The sequence below is a fragment of the Anser brachyrhynchus genome, assembly GCF_964034855.1.
Source record: "Anser brachyrhynchus genome assembly, chromosome: 3".
Lineage (NCBI taxonomy): Eukaryota > Metazoa > Chordata > Aves > Anseriformes > Anatidae > Anser > Anser brachyrhynchus.
In genome coordinates this window covers 18,075,902-18,099,750 of record NC_137696.1, presented here as the reverse complement: position 1 = coordinate 18,099,750, position 23,849 = coordinate 18,075,902, and the positions used below count along the sequence as shown (strand labels likewise).

Sequence of the window (23,849 nt, the reverse complement as noted above, 5' to 3'; positions counted from 1 at the left end):
AGCTGGTTACTGAGGGAATTTTTCAGGTGTTGATACTGCCCAGGTCTTCCTTAATGACCTGGAAGACAGGGTGCAGCGCTGTCTGGGCAAGTCTGCAATCTATGCCAAGCTGGAGAGTCACAGTCAATGTGCCGGAGGTCAGGAGCTTGGCAGACTGGAAAAATGGGCTGAGAGGAGCTTCATGAGGTCCAAGAAAGGCAAATGCTCAGTCATGTGCCAGGACAGACAGATGCCATGCAAGGGGACAGGCTTGGGGCCTGCTCCACCAACAAGGCCCTGGGGCCCAAGCTGGCCAGCAATCAGCAGGATGCCCCTGTAGGGCAAAAAAACAGCCTTGTCCTAGGCTGTTGTAAGCAAAATGTTAGCCAGCAGGACTGGGAGGTGATCCTACCCCTCCACTCAGCACTGGTTTCTTCAACCGTCAGAAGTGAAGGCAAAGAGGAGACCTTATTGCTACCTAAAGAAACGAACATGGAGCTGGGCTCTTCCCAAAGATCTTCGGTGACAGCACAAGTCCCTGTTAGATATCAGGAAACAAACGTTAACCTACAGGTAGTTGAGTCTGGGACAGGGCTTGGAGAGTCTCTTGGAGATACTAGACGCCCATATGGACAAGGCTTTGATCAACCTGACTAAACTTCAGTTCTGATCCTAGTTTTAGAAGGGGAACTTCAAGATGACAGTAAATCATTTTAGGATTCAAATATCATGCACAAAATGTTTTTTTTTTTAAACCAGGGCATTTTTACAAAAAAACTTCATTTCTGAACATTGTTGTCATACATCATGCCAAAATAGGTCCCGAAAGCTTTACAGAAGAGGCTGAGATCAATTTTCTGCAGGTGGAGCTGTCCCACAAGGTGAGCAAGGACTTTCCTCTAACTCAAAATATTCAAAACTGACTCCAAGATTATGACGAGTTCATAAAAATCTTTATTAACGAAAGCCTGGTCAAGGTGCAGGCTGTCTCTTCAGTTAGACAAACCTGTGCCACTAGACAACCAGTTGAGCTAATGAATAACATACCTTTTTGAACACATGCTTTGTCCACACACTCACAGGCAAAACGTACATTTTCAACTGCCATCCTCCGCATAAGACACAGGCAACAATTCCCAAAAACATGAACAGTTAAAAATGGTAGCAGTTTGTTTTCACTTCTCCTCTCCACCCAACTCAATTGTTCTTTAAAATAAGCACGTAGAAGGAATTATAGATAATATGTAGCACAGTGCTATGTGACAGCCCACAGATGGATGCATTTCTAATGAATCTGAAGAAGTTAAAAATGCACTGATAACAGACATGAAAAAAATCTGGGGAATTTTCCTTAATTAGATTACACTCTGTGCACCCTGTCTGAATGAATGAGGACACAGCAGTGGAAACCGCCTGACAGCACTGTTAATATAACTGGTAGGGTTTGTAGTAGCGGACATCTGTTTAAAAGCTGTGATCCAAATATGCCCCTAGAGGCCAATCAGATGGGTTTTCTTCTAAAACATTAAAAGCTGAATTCATACTTGCTGGGAGCAGGTGCAATTCCATTGAACTCAAAGGTATTATCGCTCACCGAATTGCAACGTCAGTCCAGACTTTAAACGACTCCTACCGGTCTGCAAGTGAGGCAGAAGTGCAAGAAAAAATAATCCCATTCATGACAAAATGTTCAAATAACAGCAGGGTGCAGCAATGCTGTTTGCCAGTCCTGGGCCCTAGTGGTGTGCCCTAAAAAAGTGACTGAAGTGCAAAACATGTTTTGCTCCTACTCACTGATCTCCAAGTCAAAGACTTGAAAATTTTGCTTTATTTCCTCCCTCATGTTTAGCTGCCTTGCTTACAGACATACATACGGATGTAGCTCCTTGCCTAGAAAAGCAATAAAAATAATAATATGGTTTTTATTGTTGTTTTCTTTGAGAACAGAATCAATTCCAGTTTTATTCCAATCATACAAGCACAGGTTATGTATAGAAGGGGTCCAGAAGGGGAAAATCTGGGCATGATCCCCACACACATCACTGCACAAAACAGACGCGCACCCCTGTATAAATAAATAACCACTAAGCCATTCCCATTCATGTTTCTAGCTAGCGCAAGCTATTTAACAAATAATATAGGTCAATTATGTAGGTCGTGATAAATTTGTGAAGAACTTCAGCCTGTAGGGCACCAAAAAGACCACGCTGAGGCAGCATTTTCAAAGTTACTGCTCGCTTCTGCATGTGGCTCGCAAAGAGCAGGGAGAAACAACAGAGACATGCTTGGATGTTCATATTTGCTGGTAGTGCAGCCACAGCTGAAAAAGTCATTGACGTCCCCTGGGAGACACCCTCTGTGATACAATTGCAGAATGGTGGAGCCCGTCCCGCATTTATTGCAGACAAATCCAGTACACAGCCACAAATATAATCTGTTATACCGTACTACACCCAGCCTGCAGAGCCAGAGAAAAATATACCAATTTGGCCTGATACTAGAGGTCTTCAGAGTTTGAGTTTATTGCCACACGATTATGTACAGCTTGAAAAAAAAAAAAAAAGCCTGGAAGAAAAAATACATATTACTTCAAACCACAAAAAACATCGGCACATCACTAGATAAACAAAGAGAGAGAGAGAAGTGCAAAACAGTCAGTGAAGGAATAACGTTAGCATGTCAAAGGCGCGCTTTAATCCTGAGCTCTAAGAATACGAGGCTTGTACACATGCTGCTCCTCCAAAACTTTTCAGCCAGGTACTAGTCCCAGCCACATTTGCCAGAAACGTAAGTGTTTCAGGGAGATTTAATTTTTATGAGTTTGTCAAAAATTGGCGCGTTCCCAGAGGAAACAGAGAAAAATCTTACTTATGCTTTCTCTGTGGGAAAGGAAATGGCCACTCAGCATTTATCTAGTATGTCTGACAGCAGCCCTCTGACCAGGGATGGGCACAGCTCTGGAGAAGCCACAAGATAGGCTAAGCCCTGCCTTTTTAGAAATGTTGGGGAGGAATGATGGGGAATCATGGAGGCAGACATCAGAGGAATAGTGGGTGCCACCTGGGGTTTCAGGTAGGCGATTGGATGGCAGAGGTACCTGTAGGGTCAGTGGGAGCTCAGGGTAAAGGGGAGGATGTGGGGACTCTGCAGAGTGTCTCAGCAAATGCTACAGATATGTGTTTTGTAGTGGAGAGATACAGGGGCTGTGGGACTCAAATCCACAGGGAAATAAGCTTAGTTTTCACTGCTGAAGGAACACAGCATTTTTCTGCTGCAGGACAGCACTAATAAAATTTGTTCTTTGAGATAAAGGGGGAAAATTGATCTTGGATGGCAATCTGAGCTGTAGGTTTAGTTGCTGTTACCCGTTCTTAATATTTCAGGCAATCCCAGCTCTGTCTGCCACGGGACATGAGTTCTGACTTCTGCACTGCCGTTAGAGAGGATGTGTACCTGGTGTGCTTGCAGATGAACTCCAATATCTTTAAACAAAACATCTCAGGGAGTCATCTGAGTTACTCTATTGCACCTTAAATGTGCAACTGTTTTTTACATTCCCACACCTGCACTGCTGCAAAAGAGCCATTCCCCAGGCAGAGCGGGGGGGGGGGGGGGGGGGGGGCGGGGGGGGGGGGGCAGCACTGAAGGAAACACCAGTGGATACAGGGGGTCTTCATTATTTAAATAACTCTTCAGGTCTCAGAGGGCAGATGTTCGAAGCCACACTTGTGCATCCAGGTCCACATCATGCAGCCTGAACTCGTTTGTTGGCCACGAATCAACTGGTGGCAGAGATCCCTTCTCAAACAACTGGTCCCCAGTAACCTGCATTCTAGCTAAGGTATGGCATATATAACACACAAAGTATGAATGCACATTTATGTAATATATGTAATATGTAGGCACCATACTGGAAAATTTGTTACAAACCTCATAGTATATGGCTTGAGTTAATTATGGGAATGACCACAGTACTATACGTAAGAAAACTTCAGAACAAATGCAGAACCTTTTAAACTATCCATACTTCCACCCAGGGCCCCAAATGAGGTGAGGGGGCGGTTTCCAAGAGCAGACCAAGAACTGTTACCTGTGCACATAAATGATTCTTTCACAGGAGGAATAAATAAATAAACAAATAATAAAAAACAGCATTACAGTTTTACAGTTTTCTGGGTTCTCTGCAGCACAGCTAAAACATTACAAGCTGCATTTACAAATATATGTGCAGGACGTTTAATATACAAGAGACAAATACTATACTGTTTCCCCCTGTCCCTAGGGAAATGGTGTTGCTGATAAAATACTGCTCTCTGCTGGCCTGGCCTGCTTTTCCAAGAGGACCTCACTTTCCACAGTCTTCTCTTCCCCCTACTTAGCGAAAAGGGGAAAGTTCAACATGTTTTGCTGGATCTTTGATTGCATCTTGCAGCAATTGGTAACAGGAGCACTTTTCATTTAGGACTGAAAATAAAAATCATATTGCTAAGTAAAACAATCTTGATGTCACAGAAATCTTTAGTCTTGAAGAAAAACATAAGTAGTACTTGAGCTCTCCAGAAGCATTTCTGTTTTCTTACAACATGAAAAAAGAAATTGGCTGTTCATGTAGCAGGCTACCCGATGCAATGAGCTCAGGTAGGGGTGTATTTTTAAAGGCAAGGGCCTGAAGTTCTGTTCTGGGTATTGGGAAACTTGGTCCTAGGTGGGAATTTTCACTGCAGCCCAAAATCCTAGAGACAACAACAGGATTTGACACAGCTCCTCGGTCCCCAGGTCCTTGAGAGGACAGCCCTAGGCCTGGGAAGCTCCTTGCCCAGAAACCTGTGGACTTGTAGTACTCACTATGCACATTTTTTGTTGTCTTACCAAAAAGCGATCAATCAAATTGAAAAACAGCTTATTTGCAAAGAATTTACCTTTTCCCACTGCACCACACTGCCTGCCACTAGGCATCTGTGTGCTACAGCTTATTAGCAAAAACTGTAAAACTTGACCTTTTTAACGTCAGCGTATCATCTTCAGGGGCAGAGTGCCTGTCCCAGGAATAAAGGGTATTTAACCAGCAGGTTGCTGAGTTTCTCCTGTTCACCTTTTTCCTTATGGACCTGCAGCACCAAAGTGCTACAGGGGCAATTTTGGGATTAGTACCTATAGGAATTACTAGAGCACACTCATCTGTTTTTCTCAAGCTACCTGCAGACTCAGAGAGGTTTCTGTAAGGTTTCTTGTATTTTCAGGGTCTCTCTTGCAAACTAGGAGGGCTCGAAACCAAATAAAGTGTGAACTCTGTTGCAACCACATCACTGGGGAGCCTCAGATCTTAAAGACTTTAAGTCTTCGTGCCTTAATCTTTCTATGTACGATTTTCCCATTAAGAGCAAAACTCCTTTTAAATATAGTTAAGCAACATTAAAGCAAGTTAGAAAACAGTTGGAAAGTTCAGTTTTCCTTACATGAGCAAAACAGAGAGTTTCACGTGAACAGTAATGATCATTTGAAATTCCTCCATGCCTGCTATGCATAGGGCTTGGAAAAAAAATAATTTAATGCCCAAACAGTGCTACAAGGAAGCAATTTACTGGAATAAATAGTACCCAGCAAGACTCAGCGCTCTTTCCAACAGTGGGATCTTTCAGCACAGATGCCTGCACCTGCACAGCACTGTAGGAGAAACAGCAGAGCTCAGTGGAAGATAGGAGCCTCTCGCACACAGCAAACAGCATTGTGGCACGAATGGCTGCTCTGCATCTGATTTCCAAACATCAGTTTTCTCTTTTTTTCATGTCTGTGTTTCCTGCTGAACCTTCACGTATCCTTGCTCCAAAAACAATGCTCTTAATTCTTCCAGATTGGGTGGATTGGCAAGCTGCTGCAGAAGTAATTTTAGCTGGTGAAAGACAAAGTGACTTATGTGGAAGAAAGCCACTAAGAAACTTACTCAAGCAGAAAAAATTAAAACCTCTAGAGGAAAAAATAAAGCAATCTTCTGATGGAGTCATTTGCTTACTCTCTGCCTAGAACACAGCTGGATAAAACTTGCAAGCGACAAGTTCTCGTCATGACAGGATCTAACAAGAAAAGCTGAGGGTTTGTAGCTATCCTATCAGTCATCTATTTGATGACCTTATTCTGCGGGAACTGAGAGTCAAAAGAGCTACTTGCTGGACTTGAATACATTGCAGTCCATAGTTACTTTCCATACATATTTTCCTTCCGTATAAGAATTCTTTCCCTACGCTTGTAGGGATTTCTGTGAATACATATACATTATGTGCACCAAAAACATGGGGATGGGAACTGGAGAGCTGTACCTGAGCTTCTGATCAGGAAGCAAAAAGGGCCCGGTGTTTACTGGGAATGACTCACCATTTGCAAACGTTGCTAAAGGATTTATTTGCAAAACCAACCATTGTGTCAGCTTGATCAACATATTGGCACATAGGACATGAAAACTGTCTGCAAATTATCTCAGAAGAACTTCCTCAAGTTAATCAGTCGCCTCCAGCTGCCCACTTGACACATAAGCCTGAATCCCTGTCATGGGCTGTCCTGGGCTGGCTGCCAGACACTCAGCCAGCGACTGCCTCGCTCTCCCTCCTCAACAGGACAGGGAGAGGAAATAAGAAAAAGCTTCTGGGTTGAGATAAAGATGGGGAGATCACTTACCAATTATCATCACAGACAAAACAGTCTTGACTCGTGGGAAATCAATTTATTGCCAGTTACAATAGATGTGGATGGTAAGAAACAAAGATGACATTAAAACAAGATTTTCCCCTCACCCCTCTGCCCAAGGCTCAGCTTTACCCCTTCATTCCTGACTCCTCATCCTCCCTCCCACCTTGAGTGGGACAATGGAGAACGGGACATTGAGGTCAGTCCATAACAGCTCCTCTCTGCCCGTTCCTTCCTCCTCACATTTTTCCTCCACTTGAGAGTGGGTCTTCTCCATGGTCTGCAGTCCTTCAGGAAAAATCTGTCCCAGTGTGGGCTCTCCACTGGCTGCAGTCCCTTCAGAAAACAGTCAACTACTCCAGGATGGAGTCCTCCATGGTTACACAGTGGATACCAGCTCCACAGATCATGGGATGGCTGAGGTGGGAAGGGACCTCTGGGGCCATCTGGCCCAACCCCTGCTCAAGCAGGGCCACCCAGAGCTGCTTGCCCAGGACCACGTCCAGGTGGTTCTGAAGATCTCCAAGGAGGAGACCCCACAGCCTCTGTGGGCAGCCTGTGCCAGGGCTCTGTGACTTGCACAGCGAAGGGAGCGTTTCCTGATGGTCAGGGGGAACCTCCTGCGCTCCAGTTTGTGCCCACTGCCTCTTGTCCCGGCACTGGGCACCGCTGCACAGAGCCTGGCTCTGTCCTCCTTGCCTTCAGGGATTTATACACGCTGATGGATCCCCTTCGGCTCTCTCCACGCTGACCAGCCCCAGCTCGCTCAGCCTCCCCCACAGGCGAGGCGCTCCAGCACTGCGGGCGTGCTGAGCAGGGAAGGACCAGCCCCATCCCCCTGCCGGCAGCACGCTGCCTAACGCCCCCCAGGCCACCATTAGCCTTTTCAGTGGCCAGGGCGCGCCTGAGGCTCGTGTCCAGCCGGGTGCCCGCCACCCCCCCAGACGCCCTGCGCCCACCCAGCCGCCCCCTGGCAGCAGCCCCCCGCTGCCCTCAGCCGCCACCACAGCCGGCAGGGCGCGCAGGCGCAGTGGCGGCGGTGTCGCCATGGCGGAGCCGGCGGTGGCGGCGGTGTGAGTGCGGCCGGGCGGGCAGCGCGGGGCGGGGGGGGCAGCGGGCCGGGCCGGGGCGGAGGGGCCGCCGGTGCCACCGGGCCCTGCCGGGCCACCTGCGGGTGGTGGCGGCGGGTCGGGGCCCTCCGGCCTCTCGGGGCTCTGTAGGCAGCGGCGAGAGAAGGCTTTCCCCTGAGAGCGGGGTTAATGGTCCCCCTGCCCGTCAGGGAGACGCGAGGGGGCTGCTGCTTCCTCTCCTGTTACTGCCTCATCCTCCCTTCTCCTCACACAGACCGCGTTCTGCACAGCGGGCCGGGATCCTGCTGCTTTCCTTTCAGGACATGCTTGTAGCCCTCTGGCACTTAGAGCCAGCGGAGGCCTTTCTTGGACCGCGAGGGTTGGAATAATCGCCCGGATATGTGCAAGGGTTGTCACCCACATCTGCTAGTGCAAGCCAGAAAGAGCTTTCTCTTCTTTCTTTTCTTTCTTCTTTCCTTCCTTTCTTCCTTCCTTCCTTCCTTCCTTCCTTCCTTCCTTCCTTCCTTCCTTCCTTCCTTCCTTCCTTCCTTCCTTCCTTCCTTCCTTCCTTCCTTCCTTCCTTCCTTCCTTCCTTCCTTCCTTCCTTCCTTCCTTCCTTCCTTCCTTCCTTCCTTCCTTCCTTCCTTCCTTCCTTCCTTCCTTCCTTCCTTCCTTCCTTCCTTCCTTCCTTTTTCTCTTTCTTTTTCTTTCTTTCTTTTCTCTTTTCTTTTTCTTTCTTTCTTTTCTTTTTCTTTCTTTCTTTCTTTCTTTCTTTCTTTCTTTCTTTCTTTCTTTCTTTCTTTCTGTTTCTTTCTCTCTTTCTCTATTTCTTTCTCTTTCTTTCTTTCTTTTTCTTTCCTTTCTTTCTTTTTCAACACCGTTTCCCCAGTTTCTCTTCTGCAGCACCCCACGGTTCCTCTTCCCCTCTACCTGCTCTTCACCCATATTTGTGCCTTTGGTCTTGCCTCCCTCCATTTTTATAAAATCCTCTCCTAGCTGTTTTTGACAATGTACCGTGATCACCTTGAATTTAATTCCTCCCTCTCACACCTTCTGTATATCTCCTGAATTCCTGTCATCAGCAGATTACATCTGTCAAAACCATGTTTAAGTCAACTTCGTCAACTAGTTTGCTTTCTCTTCTTGATTACACTGTCAAAAAATTAATAATGGAATTTTCTCCCCATAAATCACTGATGACTTTGTTTTAATCATCTGATTGCCTACATGGGCACTTGTGTATTTGTTGCGTTGTGCTTTCCTGCTGGGTCTTTCCTGGTGTTGGAGCTGGGGGTCCAGGCTGATTCCCCGGATCTTCCTCCTTGCCTGTTAAGCACCAAATTAAAATTGTCCTTGTCTGGTCTCGTGGGACCTCCTTCACCATCCAGGAACTAACAAAGATAACTGCAAACGATTCAGGTTGCCCACAGAGGCTGTGGGATCTCCATCCTTGGAGGTTTTCAAGATCCGATGGGATAAAGCCCTGAGCAACCGGTGGGTCCCCATAGCTGCCTGTGCTTTGAGCAGGAGGTTGGACACGAGACCTCTGGAGGTTCCTTCCCACCTCAGTTACTGTGTGTAGCTTTTCTGAACTCTCCTTCCTCTATTCTTTCTTAGGCCTCAGCAGCAATGGAAAAAATTATATATTTATGCTGTTTCGTGTCGTAAAATTAGCTGTAGATCTCAGCGACCTGCTGAAGGAGGATGGACATGTTCCTTCTGAACTATTAGGAAAGTGGTGTGTGATGTTGGCACCCAGCTGCCACGGAGGCATTCGATGGCTGGAACGGGCGACGTGAGAGAAGAGGGATTTTGCTGCTAGGTTCAGTTTTACAAGCGATTCGTAGGGTAATCCCAGCTCTTTGAATGCAGCATTCTGCATCGTCCTGCTGGGGTAATTTTGCACATCTAACTGCAAGTTGCCCTGGATTAATCAAGCTAGATTAGAGCACTGAAGACAGCAGCTGTCTCACGCTAGATGCTGAAGGAGCTGAAGGCATAAATCCTTTTATGTGCAAGCAGTAGTCTGTCACTCTGCATGTAAGGTTTTTCACCAGGCTCTTTGTTGCAGTGGATAATTGCTTGCTCTGACAGTCATTCCCAACTTTATCACTAACAGTTAAGTATTTAACTAACTCTCAAGTCAAGTTTATTCCTGTAAGTCCCTTATCAAATAACCATCATGCTCTTAGATCTTTTTATAATACCTTCTATAGCTTTAGAAAGTAAAACGCAGCTTTCTTTTCTGTTGGATGTAGGAGTGATGTGGAAACCACCTGTTCTGTGTGAGACAGAATAAATAGAACATTTGGTAACAGGAAGAAACAAAAGACCTGATAAATGGAAGCCATGAAGATATCAAAGCGGTTCTTTGCTTTTGGGATTTTGGCATGCATCGCTATTTATGTCGCATACATGAAATGGCACTTGGATTCCAAACCGGTTGTGGGAGCAACAGAAGGAGTTGCTGAAAGCAGGAGAGAGAAACTGAGCCATCAAGCACTGACCACAGACCTCTCGGTCTTTTATGGAATCATGTTTGACGCAGGAAGCACAGGAACCCGCATCCATATTTTTAAATTTACACAGCAGCCTAAAGGTATGGCCTGCACACTGCACAATAGACAAATTCTTCTATAAATTATGGAGCAGCTTATTGATGATTCTATTCGTGGGAGTACTTGAACAAATGCACTTCAGCTCTTTCCGGAGAGCCATCAGGAAGTGCATTATGATTTGAGCATGTGGGTCTGGATGAAATTTATTGTGAAAATGTTCAACAAGGGGGAAAACGCAGTAATGTCAGAATGGTAACTAAATAGCTGCTGTACCTTTGGAACACATCTTAAAGAAAAGCAGTTTTTATCACGATATTTGTGGGCGAGAGGAGCAAGTTCAAAGTGCCTCATTCCCCCAGATTTTCAGCATGAGGTTGTTGGCTCTCTCTAGTTCCTAGCAGTGAGCTGCTTCTCTCTGCGTTGTCTGGCTTAGTGGCACTAAACTTTGTCTTGGCTTCAGTGGCACTTCCCTGTTGGATTAAAATCGCTGTGTATTGCATTTAGACAAAATTTTTGCTGAGAACCAAGACAGAAGTTGGCTGTAAAGCTCCAGTTTTCCTCTGGAGTTGTAAGCTTCATTTGTTTATGTGTTGTCAGCTCCTGTTTGTGAAACTTGTAAAGATGAAAGAAACAATGTGAACGCTTAAGTAGGTGATGTGGAGGATGTTTTTAACAGGTAGTAGTGTGGTATATGGTGTGTTTGGCCTTTGGGGAGCACCGTAGGTTTGCAGGATGGACTAGTGTAAGGCCTAGCCACCAAAGGTGTTAAACAACAGTCCACACATGGACTGCGTTTGTTCTTCTTTCAGTGTACTCCCAAACCTCTGCTTCTCTCTAAACAGAATTCCAGAATATATTGCAGGAAACTTCATGGAGTGTAGTTGGGTACGAGAGGGGGATGCTGTCAAGTTCATGGTGTTTTGCTTGCAGATTTCCAAAATACTTAGGGCTGGCTTCCTCTGCCGCCATTGAAAATGGTGGGAAAACTTCCACTGACTTCTGCTGGAGTCAAGTTTAGGCAGAACAGAGCATGCTGGAATGTGTGGCCTTTGTTACCCATGTAGTTTGGAAAGCTGCACATGGCAGGGGTAAGGGCTTGAAGAGAACGTGTACCCATCTGATACATTTGTCTGATGTGCATAAAGAATATGTGCGTGGTGGGCACCAGCACGATCGTGGCTTTAACTAATGGTTTTGTGGAGAGGTAATTCCACAGCAGGGGCTGTGTTCAAAGGTCGGGCGGCCTTTGATCGTTCATTAGGCAGAGGCTTCAGTTGACTCTCGTTAGCACATAATGATGTAATTTGTAAAGTGGTTTTGGCTTTGTGCATGCAAAATGATTTGTACTAGTACTTATTTTGGAACACTGCTTTTGAACAGAGACTCCCAAATTAACCCATGAGACGTTTAAAGCGCTGAAGCCAGGCCTGTCTGCATATGCTGATGATGTCGAAAAGGTAATTTTGTTTCTATTACTGTAAAAGCATGTGCACCAAAGCGTGCTGCTCTTGATATGAACAGCAATTCACACCTTGCCGTGGTACAATATGCTGAACTGTCTCAGTTCAGTCTCCAAATGGTACAAACTCACAGCAGAAGTTGGTCGATGCTCAGAAGATCAAGGAGCAGAACACATCTAGTTCTGCTTGGTGATGTTAATTAAACACAGCAGATGTTTCTTACCGTCTTAAGATTTCCTGTGTGCTTAAGAATATGACAAAAGAGCCATGTTGGATTGGAGCGGAGCCTTCTCCAAAAGTGACCAGAAGTGGATTCTCAGGGAAAGAGTCAAAAAAACAGGCCGAGTATTAAGTGACTTCTCTCCTGTCTTCCTTACCTTCTGGCTCACAGGGATTTAAGGAATTCCTGAGCCAGACATGCACCCGGCTCATATTGTTTTGCTGGCTCCGAAGGGCTTTTTCCCCAGGGATTTGTCGCATTGCTTTTTAAACCTTCTGTAGCCCGAACATTCAATTTTGGTACTGCTTGGCACATGGCACAGTTTGAGAAAGTGACTTTTCCTGTTTGTCTTTGACCTGTTGCTGGATAATCCCAGTTATATCCGCCAGTTCTTACTCCGTGAGTCATCTGCTTTCTCCTGATCCCTTGTGATGTTTACTTGTCCCTGTTCCGCATTTACAGTGAATCATATCTCTGATCACCCTTTTGCCCTTCAGAGAAAGGCAAATCTTAAGGGTTTCTAAGATGGGCTTTGGTTGGGGGTTGTTCTTTCTCTGCTCACAGAGTGGCCAGGGAATAAAAGAGCTCCTGGAGGTGGCAAAGAAGGAAGTTCCTACGGAGCTGTGGAAGTTTACTCCTCTGGTCCTGAAAGCGACAGCTGGCCTACGGCTGCTGCCGGGAGAAAAGGCTCAGAAATTGCTGGATAAGGTACTGTTTCTTATCTTTCGGTTTGCTTTCCAGAAATTTTATGACAAAAATTGGTCCCTTCAGCGTAAAGTATATACTCCTTTATCCTTATGTACATTAGTCACTCCTATCACTTTACTCTGAAAGCAGTATATAGTCACCTGATCTCGGATGAGTCCGGAGTGAGAAATGCTATGAGTACAAACACAGAGGAATGATGACAGCTCCAAATATGCATGGAGATGACATGAAACATAATAAGTGTAATGAGATACTTCTAACAGTCATCACAGGCTTGTTCTTAGTGCGTGGGTTTGTTGGTGGTTTTGACCAGAATCCTGCTTTTCTGAGAAGATCTTTCTCATTTTGCCATGTTATCTGCTGTGTTATCAGCCTGCTGCTGCAAGATTCCTCTGCTTTATGTTGATTAGAATAGTGTATATTGTATTTAAAGGCATATAAAATGTTTAGTATTTTAAAATATTATAAAAATAAACAAAATATTATGTCCTAGACCTTACAGCTGCTGGAGAAGTTATTGCTTGTACCCTAATTGTACTCTTTTTTCTAAGCAATGATTGGAGGGAAGAAATGTGGTGTGGTTGAAACCAATGTCTAGATTGTTCTCTGCTGCTTACAAGCTGCTCTGTTCTTTTTCCACACTGAATTTCATCTGGAACTGCTGCAATTGTTGCTTTAGAAGACCCCAGAAATGCAGGGCTTTGCTGCCTCATGTAGGGTGCAGTACAGAAAGCCTCTAACAGCCAACATGCTCGTGTTAAAAAAGCCATTCCCTGGTGTAGTCCCAAAGTTATTGTCCCTAGTAGTTGTTGGCTGTGATTTCTGGCCCAAGAAAAGGAACAGTTGTGTAAAGCCAGGTTTGTTTTTTTTTAAATTGCTTTTCAACTGAAAAAAAAAGCTTTCTCTGAGCATAACTTTTCTTTGAACTACAGGTGAAGGAGATTTTTCAGGCTTCCCCCTTCTTTGTGAGGGACAACTGTGTGTCGATAATGAACGGAACTGATGAAGGTAGGTTAACTTCTGAAGAACCTTTTTGCAATCCTGGAGATTCCTGCTGCGCTGTGGCAAGTCCCCACTGACCGTACTAGGAACCCGTATGTAGGAGATTTGATACAATTTTTATACTGCCTCAGACAGTGCCTGCCAAAGAGATTTTGTGCTATATTTTCCAATGTGAAGTCCTTCACTGCATCCTGATTTTCAAAGCTCTGATTACCAGGCAATTCCTGTGGGAATTGCAGTAAGCACTTCTGGAAGGTTCTCTGTGTATCTGCTTGTTGAGGTGGTCTTCAACACCTCCTGTTTTTGTACGCCCTGCTTTTGACAATGCTCATCTGAGCTTTCTGGAAGTATTTGGTCTTAATGTTAATTAAAACTGATCTTATGAGTGTGATTGTGATTTGAACCTGAAAAAAAAAACACGTTACATAGAGAAAATATATATTGAAGTAAGTGGATGTTCATCAAAAAAGGCTGAGCACAGAACCCAGAATCAGTCTTGACTTAAAGTAATTCAAAGAAACATGTCTACATTCTGGGTAACTTAGTGTTGAAGTGTGTTTTTAATCTGCTTAGAAACCAGACTTTAAAGTAGTTGCTGCTCCAGAGCTGTTTATGAGTTTCTTTTTTACTGCTTAATGGAAGAAAGACATTGTAATTCTTTTCATTTTAAGTTCATTAATAGCTCTGACAGCCTTGGTTCAGCCAAGGGTTGAAGTGGACCTCGTTCCCTAGCGTGCCTTAGTTTTAACCAAATGGATAAATATTTTAATTTGTTAACATAAGGGCCATTAGTTCACCTAATTCATGGAGAAAAAGTTTAGAAAACAAGAAAAGGACAGCAACAGTGCAGTTCACGAAAATGCTTTGAGGGAATAGGAAAAAATAAAGCACTGAAAAGATAAAAATTCTTAGTATTCAAAAGGAAAATTGTATGCCTAACATCACACAAAAGCCTACTGGTGGGTATTTTCCTAGCAAATGAACAATGTGAGAGTTTGTCATTTCCTTATTTTTTAGCTAAGAACTGAAGCCACTCTAATAGAGCCTTTGGGACTTCTCACCTAAGTGTTTGGCCTGTGAAGTACAGAGTTCTCCAGACATTTCATATATGGGGCTTCTCTTCCTATTACCACATAAACTCTGGTATGGAAGGCCACTCTCCTTGCTCAAGGCTGTAATCTTGGTTTATGACAGCCATTGACAGTTGCGGAAACACTGGCTTTGGGGCGGGCTGGGTCAGGGTAGCCCAGCAGAGCCAGTCCTGTTTGCCTCTCTCGAAGGTCCTTCTTTCTAGGTGTCCTTTGGAGTCTTTGCATTAGAAATCCTCCTTTTGTCAAAGGGGGCAAGGGAGCTTGTGGTAGATGCTTCTCTGATGTCTCTTTCTATGGTTGCATGACAAGCTCTGGTTTGCTGATTATTTTGTTTAGACGGTGGAGTGAAACTGAGAAAACTTTAAAATACCTCCAAGTGAAACAGATACTAAAGCCGGAAGACCTAGTAATATGGCTCATCTTAATGGTTACTGTTGTCATATAAAATGAAGTTACATGCTGTAACAGTGCATCTTCTGATATTATGTGATCTAACCGTGCCTCTTCTGAATCTTTTCCTTGTTAGGTATTTCAGCCTGGATCACAATAAATTTTTTAACAGGTATGTTTTCATGAGTATGTGTCTAAAAATATGACTGATGCTGTGAAATTCATACTGTTTACTGCCCCTGTATAATATTTGCTCATTCGTTGGAAGGGTCTGGAAATAAGTCACCAGTTGTTTTTGGCCTGCCCCATTTAAGTAATTAAGATTTTGGCCATTTGCTTGATAGAATGAGGAATTTAATCCCTTTTCCTAGACGTTCATGTAGCCTTTCTTTTAATTCCCTGTAAGGTACCAGAGCATTTTATTCCTTTTTATAGTCTGCCACTAGCTCTGCATAAATTTTTGATGTGGATATTGTAGATCTGCCTGGCAGCTGCACAGTGTGAAAGTAAGTGCTGTTGGTGCTTCCTTACGTATTTATAACAGAAATACAGTTAAGTGTTTACACTGGTGAGATAGAAAAGGGTAGCTGAAGAAAAAAATTAAACTGAAGCCCTCTCTGACAATAAGCAAACCAGTCTGCCACCCAAGCACTCTGTTCAGCACAGTGTGCGGAGCATTATGACAAGTGCTGTAAATCTTTTTATGCTCAAAGGAAGTATCAGAAAGGTCAGAGATCTTCAAACATTAGCTCTCATGAGGTGTATACTGTGGTACTTGGCACAAACTGATCTTGTCAGGAAGGTGTATTTGAAGGATCTAAGAAGAACTGGATTTAAAAGGGAAGAAAGGTCTGGGACGGCAGCAGGAAGAATCCTGAGAGAGCTAGTCTATTAAGCCAGCTCTTTTCAGTCTGTTCTCCCCTTGGCCGTAGGAATCTGCAAAATACTGCTGTGGGATCGGGGAGAGATGGCCAGGAAAACCACATTCCTTTGTATTTCAAAGTGGTTACCAGAGTAAAGTTTGCAAAAAGGTGCTTGCATCCAGTGAAGAATGTTTAGGAATCCAATAACCAAAGCTGCTGGAATTAGGGCATGAGCAGCCACCAGAGAAATAATAGTCACTTGGAAGATTTTCAGGTCACCCTGATAAAGCACAATTAAGTGACGATGTTATAATCTAGTGCTGGCTGGAAGCTGACAGATGGAGTTGGATTGCCGTCTTTCTTTACAGCTGTACTTCTGGTTTTATTCCTTGCCAGTTTCTCACAGCGCCCACTGTGCCTTTCTCTGTTCTGTCACGCATTTTAGGTAGCTTAGATGACCCGCAGAGGAGAAGTGTAGGAATGCTGGATTTGGGTGGCGGATCAACACAGATCACCTTCCTCCCACACGCCGAGGTAATGGGAACGTGCAGCACGCTGTAGGGAAATGGTGGTGCACAAATCAGTAACTGCTCGGTTTTATTTCCCTTGGACACATGCCAAGGAGTTGTCAGTGTAACATAAAGCCATGCTTCTGACAGAAAAACCTGTATCGGTTGGTCACGTATGCCTTGTTACAGTCGGTGACAGAGACACGCGCAACTCTCTGTCAGTCCTCTTGCTCCAGCTCCGTGGGTCCGTGCATGTGGTGAATGCCAGGGCTGCTTTATATAGGAGAAAATGCAATGTCCTGAGCATCTTAATCCTTCACACTCAGTTTGTGCTGCTTATAGTGACCTCAAAGGCAATGCTGTTAGTGAATCCAAGTCCATTTGGCTTATATTGTGTTCTAAGAACAGAATTAGATGCATTAGATGTTTGTTTGTGGCTTTCCTGAGTTTACTCAGTTGCAAATGAATGCTTTATAAAGAGGAGCATGAATTATGCAGTTAGAAGCACATGCTGATGTTTTTCATCTCAGCTTCCTCTTACGGCATTAGTATAGGTGTTCTGTGAGCAGGAAGTCCTGTGGATATGGAATAGCAAGGTCCTGGCCCGATCAGAGATCCTGTTTGTAGTAAAGCTGCACAGAAGCAGAGGATAAGGCTGCTGTTTCTAGTGTGCCGGCCCGGGCTGATCAGGACATTGTGCTCTCACAGAAGAATGCCAGGGAATGTGAAGAGTCCTGGGTGTGGAAATTCTGGAGTTAGACATGGTGTTAAGATATGAGCAGCTAGGCATGAGCTGCCTGAGCTGTGTTCCCCATAAATGCGCTGGTGGCGGTGGTGCACTTGGGGAACAGGCTGCACAGTGCTTTAGACAATCGTCCTTTCATTTCTTCAGACCACAGGCTGGTCCTCACTCTGTTCCTTGGCAAGAACAGTGATGTGCTTTTCCTCCGGCCTGTGGAAGTTCACAGCTGAATTCACTGGAGTAGGAAGTTAACGCGTGCCTGGTTTACTTATTATTTTGCACAGTTTCCCCTAGTAGTGATCCTGTGAAGAGGCAGTTTCTGTAGCATCTTGACAAAACCAGTTAAGAGCTGTAATAAGGACTCCTTATAATTAAAATAATTCTTTTACAGATGAGTTTGGTGTAGACACACCTAGAAATGTAACCAGTTTGGACTGTCACGTAAAGTCACTATTTTAGCTCCAGTTTTTTGGTTATCTCATGTATCAAAGGTCAAATGGAGATACATGCAAATTCTTCGTTTCTCTGTGAACCATGCTAGGATTGTTTCGTGTATTTCCTAAGGTTTTGGAAGATTGTCTTGTTGATGTTTGCTGTTGCTGGCTGAAACCTTGCTGTGACATCTTTTTTTCCCTCCAGGCAACTCTCCAGACATCACCAGCTGGCCATACAACTTCATTTCAGATGTTTAACAGCACCTACAAGCTGTATTCATACAGGTTAGTCGTGGTAAGAAGAGGTACTGTAAAAGTAGGAGCTTTCTTTGAAGCCAGCGAGATCTAGGTGTTTTGCTGAAGTGCACTTGAGTCCTGAGAAGTGGGTGAGCCTGAGCCAAGTCACTGTCCACACAAGCTGACTAGGGGGCGGTTATGCAGAACAACAGGCAGATAAGCAGTCTGATGGCTGAGAAAGTGATGGGCTCTAATTCTGCTCCTGGCTTTGAAGCTGCCTGTCCACCCAAAGCTTTGGGCAGAGGGAAGCAGATTCTTCCCACCTACATTTGCTGTGGGATGTGTTGGGGCTTGGAAAGTGTCCATGCTGGAGGTTGTGTGGCCTTTGAGGAGTGCAGGAGAAAGGTTAGGGGAAGCATTCGCAGCCTTTAAAGAGACATTATAGTTGACAGCTATTCCCTGTGCTTTTTCAAGGAGAGGTTATCCTTCTGGGTAAGGATAATATCACAGTGGGTTGTCACACTGTTCCCCTTATGCATTAGCTGCTGACTTGAGCCTTTTTGCTGGGACCGCATAGAGGAGGCAGGCATGTCCCGGCCAAGTTGTCGGTGGAGTATCAGAGGAAGGGTGTTTGTTGTTCACAGAGGCTTTTTTTCCCTTTGCAGTTACCTGGGACTCGGGCTGATGTCAGCAAGGCTCGCCATTTTAGGAGGAGTTGAGGGAAAACCCTGTAAGTTCCGGGCACTCTTCAAGTCTTGGCTCTGAGCACAGCGTGCATTGCACTATTGTGGGGGAAAAGGGTTGTCTGTCCTCTTCCTACTGGGCTGAAGGTGCCCGAGTGCTATGTGCATTCCTGTCACAGTAGCTGAGTGTGTTTGAGACGAATGCAGGAGGTGATGCTGCTAGATCCCAGGAGACGTGGATGTTTGCCAGCCTTAAGGGGGCGTGGGACACTTGAGCCATGGCTGGGGCTTAGAGGTGCATTGCTGAGGATGTGGGACAGTATGAAGCAGGACTGGGGATCTAAAATTAACTCCGTGCGTTTTTCTCTAACGTGGCTTTGTTTTACTTCTGCAGTAGGGGAAGGTGAGGAATTGATCAGCCCTTGTTTACCACCCGGTTTCAAATCTGAATGGCAACATGCTGAGATAGTGTACAAAATTAAAGGACAGAAGGCAGGTATAGTAATTTATTGCTCTCTCTTCCTATCTAGGCCAGCATGCTAGTAGAAGAGTATTTAAAATCGTATGCCCTCAGCTTCTTGGAAAGATACTAAATTCTCCGTCTCTGTCTGGCTTTCTCTTGACATGCTGTTAAAGAGATTCTGCAGCTCTTGCCTCTCGCGCTGTGGTATGTCTGCTCAGTCAGTAAATCTGTTAGTAGTACTGCAGATGGAGCTGAGCGCTCCCTGAATTCTTTTCAAAGTCCTTCTGCCTCAAATGGTGTTGTTCGTCTCTGATCTATCACATACTTGGTCCCGGCCTGAGGATGGTCAGTTACCGCTTGGAGAAAATGCAGGTGTGTCGTTTCAGTCCTCTGTGAAGAGCCTGTAAGAAATGAAGAAGCGCTGTTGTGCGAAAGGGAGCCTGTCTCCTTGCAGATCCTGAAGAAATTTTGCGTTTAAGTGTCTACCTGTGCTATGCTGGGTGTCTTTGCATTCTTTCAGGTGAGCCTCTGTATGAGTCTTGTTCTAACAAAGTGGCGAAGATGCTCTACAAGAAGGTGCATAAAGCTGAGGAAGTGAAGGACTTGGATTTTTATGCTTTCTCCTACTACTATGACCGTGCAGCAGAGGTTGGTCTCATAGGTATGTTTGCTCCTGTTTTCATTTCATTTTAAATGACAGATCTTGGAAGAAATGGTAGCACTGATACACATCACAACGCTGTGGTAAGCTCTCATGGCTACCACAGTGCATTGGTCTCGAGTGAATATTGAACGTTGTTGCATTTCTTTACAGAAGGGACTGGAGATGTGATATAGGACCTCCAACTTTTTGTAGTTTTTCAAACAAGCTGTCTGCATTTCAGAAATGATTGGTGTCTGATTACAGTCCAAAATAGAAAAAAGACTTCACGATGATATGAAAAAACTCGCTAGCTTTTTTCTTGGGCAGTAGAGGAGACCGGACTTGCTCTCTTGGGCTGACCTTTTTAGATGGAGTAAATATTTTCAGATAGTTCAACATGTATTCAGAATGAATCCCATCTCTTTTCCAGTGGTACACTGGTGTGCACAAGGCTGTCACATTTAGTAGTAGAAAGCAGGCGGTGGGATCTCAAGCTAGTATGGACAAACTTACTCCCTCCTCAGCCACCTTGTTTTATGAATAATTTCACATTTAATATGTTGCAGAGCACCACTGCCCTGTCAGATCTGGTCAAAGCTGTTAGCTGGGTTCAGGCATTACAGGACAGGGCAGCATAGACATGGGGCAATGTGAGGAGGTCTTTAAACTCTGTTTTTATATGAAAATAGTTTTAGGAAAGAAAGTTCCACATAGAATTAGGTTTTCAAGCTATACTAAGAATCTTGAATAAATGTTTCTATACCTTTAAAGCAAATGCGAGTTTTGTCATTGATTTCAGTTGGCTCAAGGCTTACTTCCAAACAGTCTGTACAAATGTCTTTTACAACTTGAGTCTACTACTGCCTTTATACAAAAAAACATTAAACATACCATGATTTTTTTTTCTCTATTAGATAAAGAAAAAGGAGGAAGCTTAACTGTCAATGACTTTGAAATTGCAGCTAAGTATGGTGAGTAAAAGATGCAATCAAACAAGACTGGTAATTGTGTGTAAATTCATACCCAGGTAGCAAATGCGTGACATGCTAAGAAGACTGATTTTTTGTTTCAAGTAAATATTCAGCACCTCTCTCCATAGCACCTCTGCTGATTTGTGTGTATTTCTGAAAATATCAACCTTTTTTTTTTTGAGATTTAGTTTTCTTGTAATACATTTAAAAACCCTCTTGAGAATTACTAATAAACGTGTCAGTTAACAGTTATCCTGAAACCATGCTTGCAGAATAAATATGGCGGTTCTCGTCATGTTAGCATAATCCATTCTAATTTTGTTTATTTTTTCAATTTTTCTCATGATTTGTTTGTATATTTGATTGTTAATTGAAAAGGGGAGGAAAATGATTCATAGCCTTTTTTGCTTCACCAGCTGCAGAGAGAACTGCCTGCTCAGATTTGCAAATGTAATCATGTTTTTGTTTGTTTGTTTGTTTTTAATAGTACAGACTCGGGCCTTGATCAAACTGACTTGTGACTTTTCAGTAAACTTTCTGAGTGACTGAACAATTGTTGCAGTTCTTATTTCTGGACTATCTTCTGAGAAAGGAAGTGGTTTTTATTTTATTTATTTATTTATTTATTTTTAAACAGTTGAATGCTTACGCTCAAGAAATTTTTTAGTAGGAGAAGCACAACTATCTGTTAAGCATTTAAGCTTTATTGAGATAGGGATGAAATTTTTCACAACGCTTGTTTTTCCAAGCTGCTGACATCTTTTTTTTTCAGTAAAAAGCGGATGTGATCACACTTGAGGTTGCTGATATTTAAGAGATTTAAAGTAGGTAGGATGAAAGTGGGAGGCCCTTTTTGTCCTTGCCCTGATAAGTACAAGAAACTCAAATGTCTTTGTGGAGACAGAATGCCTTGCTCTTCCTTCCTGTGTGCCAAAACTCTTGGGCTTCTGCAAACACGTGCATGCTATTTTAATGTCATTTTAATGGGTTCCATTACTGTGGAACACAAATTACAAGAGGTGTTTTTTAAGGATTTGTTTGAGGTTTTTCAAAGCTAGGTTGATACACTGCTTTCTTTGTCTTCAGTGTGTAAAACCATGGAAATCAGCCCTGGAAGCAGCCCTTTTCTCTGCATGGACCTGACATACATCACCTTCCTCCTGCAAGAACTGGGCTTCCCGAAGACCCAAGTCTTTAAGGTAATGCACAAAAACAGATTGCTGGGAAGAGTGGGCAGAAGATGCCAAGGCGTTAGTCATCATGCCAGTAGCTTGGTCCCTGGTTTCCCTTCTTGCTACAACGCATGCTCTGTGACTGAGGTGGGGCAACACTGCCCCCACAACTGTGATAACCAGTTGTGATAACCTTCAGCACTATATTCATCTTGCATACTTCTGTCAGAGAATTGTGTTTAAACAACTTTTTTTTTTTCCTTCAGCTTGCCCGGAAAATCAACAACGTTGAAACAAGCTGGGCATTGGGAGCCACTTTCCATTACATCGACTCACTCAATAGACTGCAGTACTAAAGCTCTTGAAGGCAATTTTGGGAACCTCAGGTTCTGGAAAACCAACACAGGAGGATCTGTAGAACGGGTCTGGTTTTGGCTTCCGGAGTCCTTTGGGACGTTACCATAAGCTAGGCCCCTTCCCTCCCACCCCCTGCGAGGTCCCCTCCATCACTTGCTCTTTTTTACAGTGCACAGTGCAGTATCTAAAGAAGCCTTGATTGTACAGCATCTGCAGTCAACTTGATGCAAAACTGCATCATCATTGAAGGAAAACCAGGACACCTGCAGGACATCTATGATCTCTATGAGAAAACCACACCTTTTTGGAATATGCCTGTACTATTTGCTTGTACTGTGCTGGTCAGTGTAGGAAATAGTCACTCCAGAGGGAACTCTTTACTGTCCTGATTTCAGGGTGTTTTTTTCCTGTTTGTCAGCAGTTTCCAGTGATAATTATTTTTATTTTACTACTTACATGTTTGAAAATGAACTCATCCGTATGTGTGAAGACAATGCATTTACATGGCTGTGCTGCTGACAGGCTGCAGCTGAGAAACGCTGTGTGGAAGTTTCAGCTCTGCTTTTCACTTGCTGGACTAGCAAAGCTCAGGAGCACTATTGAAGCTGCATACAAACAGGCACGAATCAGAGCCTGTATGCCCTGTAGGGTTAATGCCTACAGCCTCAAGTTGGTGTGTTGGCTGTTGGGAGATTGGTGGTGGAAGACAACACCAGATGTGCTGGATCAAGATGAGCACCGTCTGGAAGTTTGGTACGGGGCTGAGGATGGAATTGACAGTTTTGGAGTAGGTCAGCATAAGATCCATAAACAAGATGCAGCCACAAAAAAGAAACCCTGAGCACAGCTTATTGGACCTCACAGGCATTTGTGCCTTGGCAAGGCTTATGCAGGGCCCAGGATAAATGGTGTTTTGGGTGCCACTTCCTGCAGACGCATCTCACTTTGATAAATGAATGTATTGTCGTTGCACTGAGCTGTGGCAGGGTAGCTGCAATGCACCACTCCAGCAGTGTCCTGGACACAGGCTGGAAGTGATCTCAGAGGCAGCACGAGCTGGAGAGCACATGCTGTGCTGCTTGTAATCCGACCGTGGAATTGTGTTGTATTTGTATGGATGTTTAGGCAGACCTGAGTGGTCGTTAGGGGCTGTAAAAGAGCCCAGCCTGCAGGAGAGCCAGCAGCGTGTGCCCTGGTGCGTGGGCTCTCATGGACTTAGCCCTGTCCTTTTCCCGGGGCAGCGAGACACAATATAGGTGTGCATGGCTGCTGGCTCTGCAGCTGAGCCTGTGGGGGACATTTGAACCCCCCCCTACTGACAATAAACCTCCAATTAAAAATGAAGACCTGGTGCTGGTGGTGTGACTTTTAGTGCCAAAACCTGGCAGACCCCACAAGGTGGGGGGGTTGAAAAACACATGCCCTCACACCTTTCCATCCCCTGCGTGCCATTCCCATCCCCTTGGGGAATTCCAGTCCCCTCAGGCCATCCCTGCTGTCTCACACCATCCCCATTACCCTCACACTATCCCTTCCTTCATGACACCCATGTCCCTTCATACCACCCCTGTCTCTCATGCCACCTCTGTCCCCCTCACACCACAGAATCACAGAATCAT

General features: G+C 44.5%; 1 protein-coding gene across 2 annotated transcripts; it reads left to right on the top strand.

The window, feature by feature from the left end:
- The first annotated feature begins 7,525 nt into the window (after positions 1-7,525).
- On the top strand, positions 7,526-23,574 carry ENTPD6 (ectonucleoside triphosphate diphosphohydrolase 6). Of its 2 annotated transcripts, none has more exons than XM_080584739.1 (14): positions 7,526-7,730; positions 9,986-10,326; positions 11,666-11,742; positions 12,530-12,673; positions 13,606-13,681; positions 15,293-15,328; positions 16,465-16,553; positions 17,910-17,989; positions 18,607-18,671; positions 19,019-19,120; positions 19,608-19,748; positions 20,645-20,701; positions 21,788-21,900; positions 22,140-23,574. In XM_080584739.1, exons 2-14 carry the CDS (start codon positions 10,068-10,070, stop codon positions 22,227-22,229), a joined length of 1,329 nt encoding a protein of 442 aa, XP_080440865.1. In that variant the 5' UTR covers positions 7,526-7,730; positions 9,986-10,067; the 3' UTR covers positions 22,230-23,574. The 2 variants fall into 2 exon arrangements, with proteins under 2 accessions (XP_080440865.1, XP_080440864.1); XM_080584738.1 differs by lacking the exon at positions 7,526-7,730 and adding an exon at positions 9,203-9,221.
- The last annotated feature ends 275 nt before the right edge of the window (positions 23,575-23,849 follow it).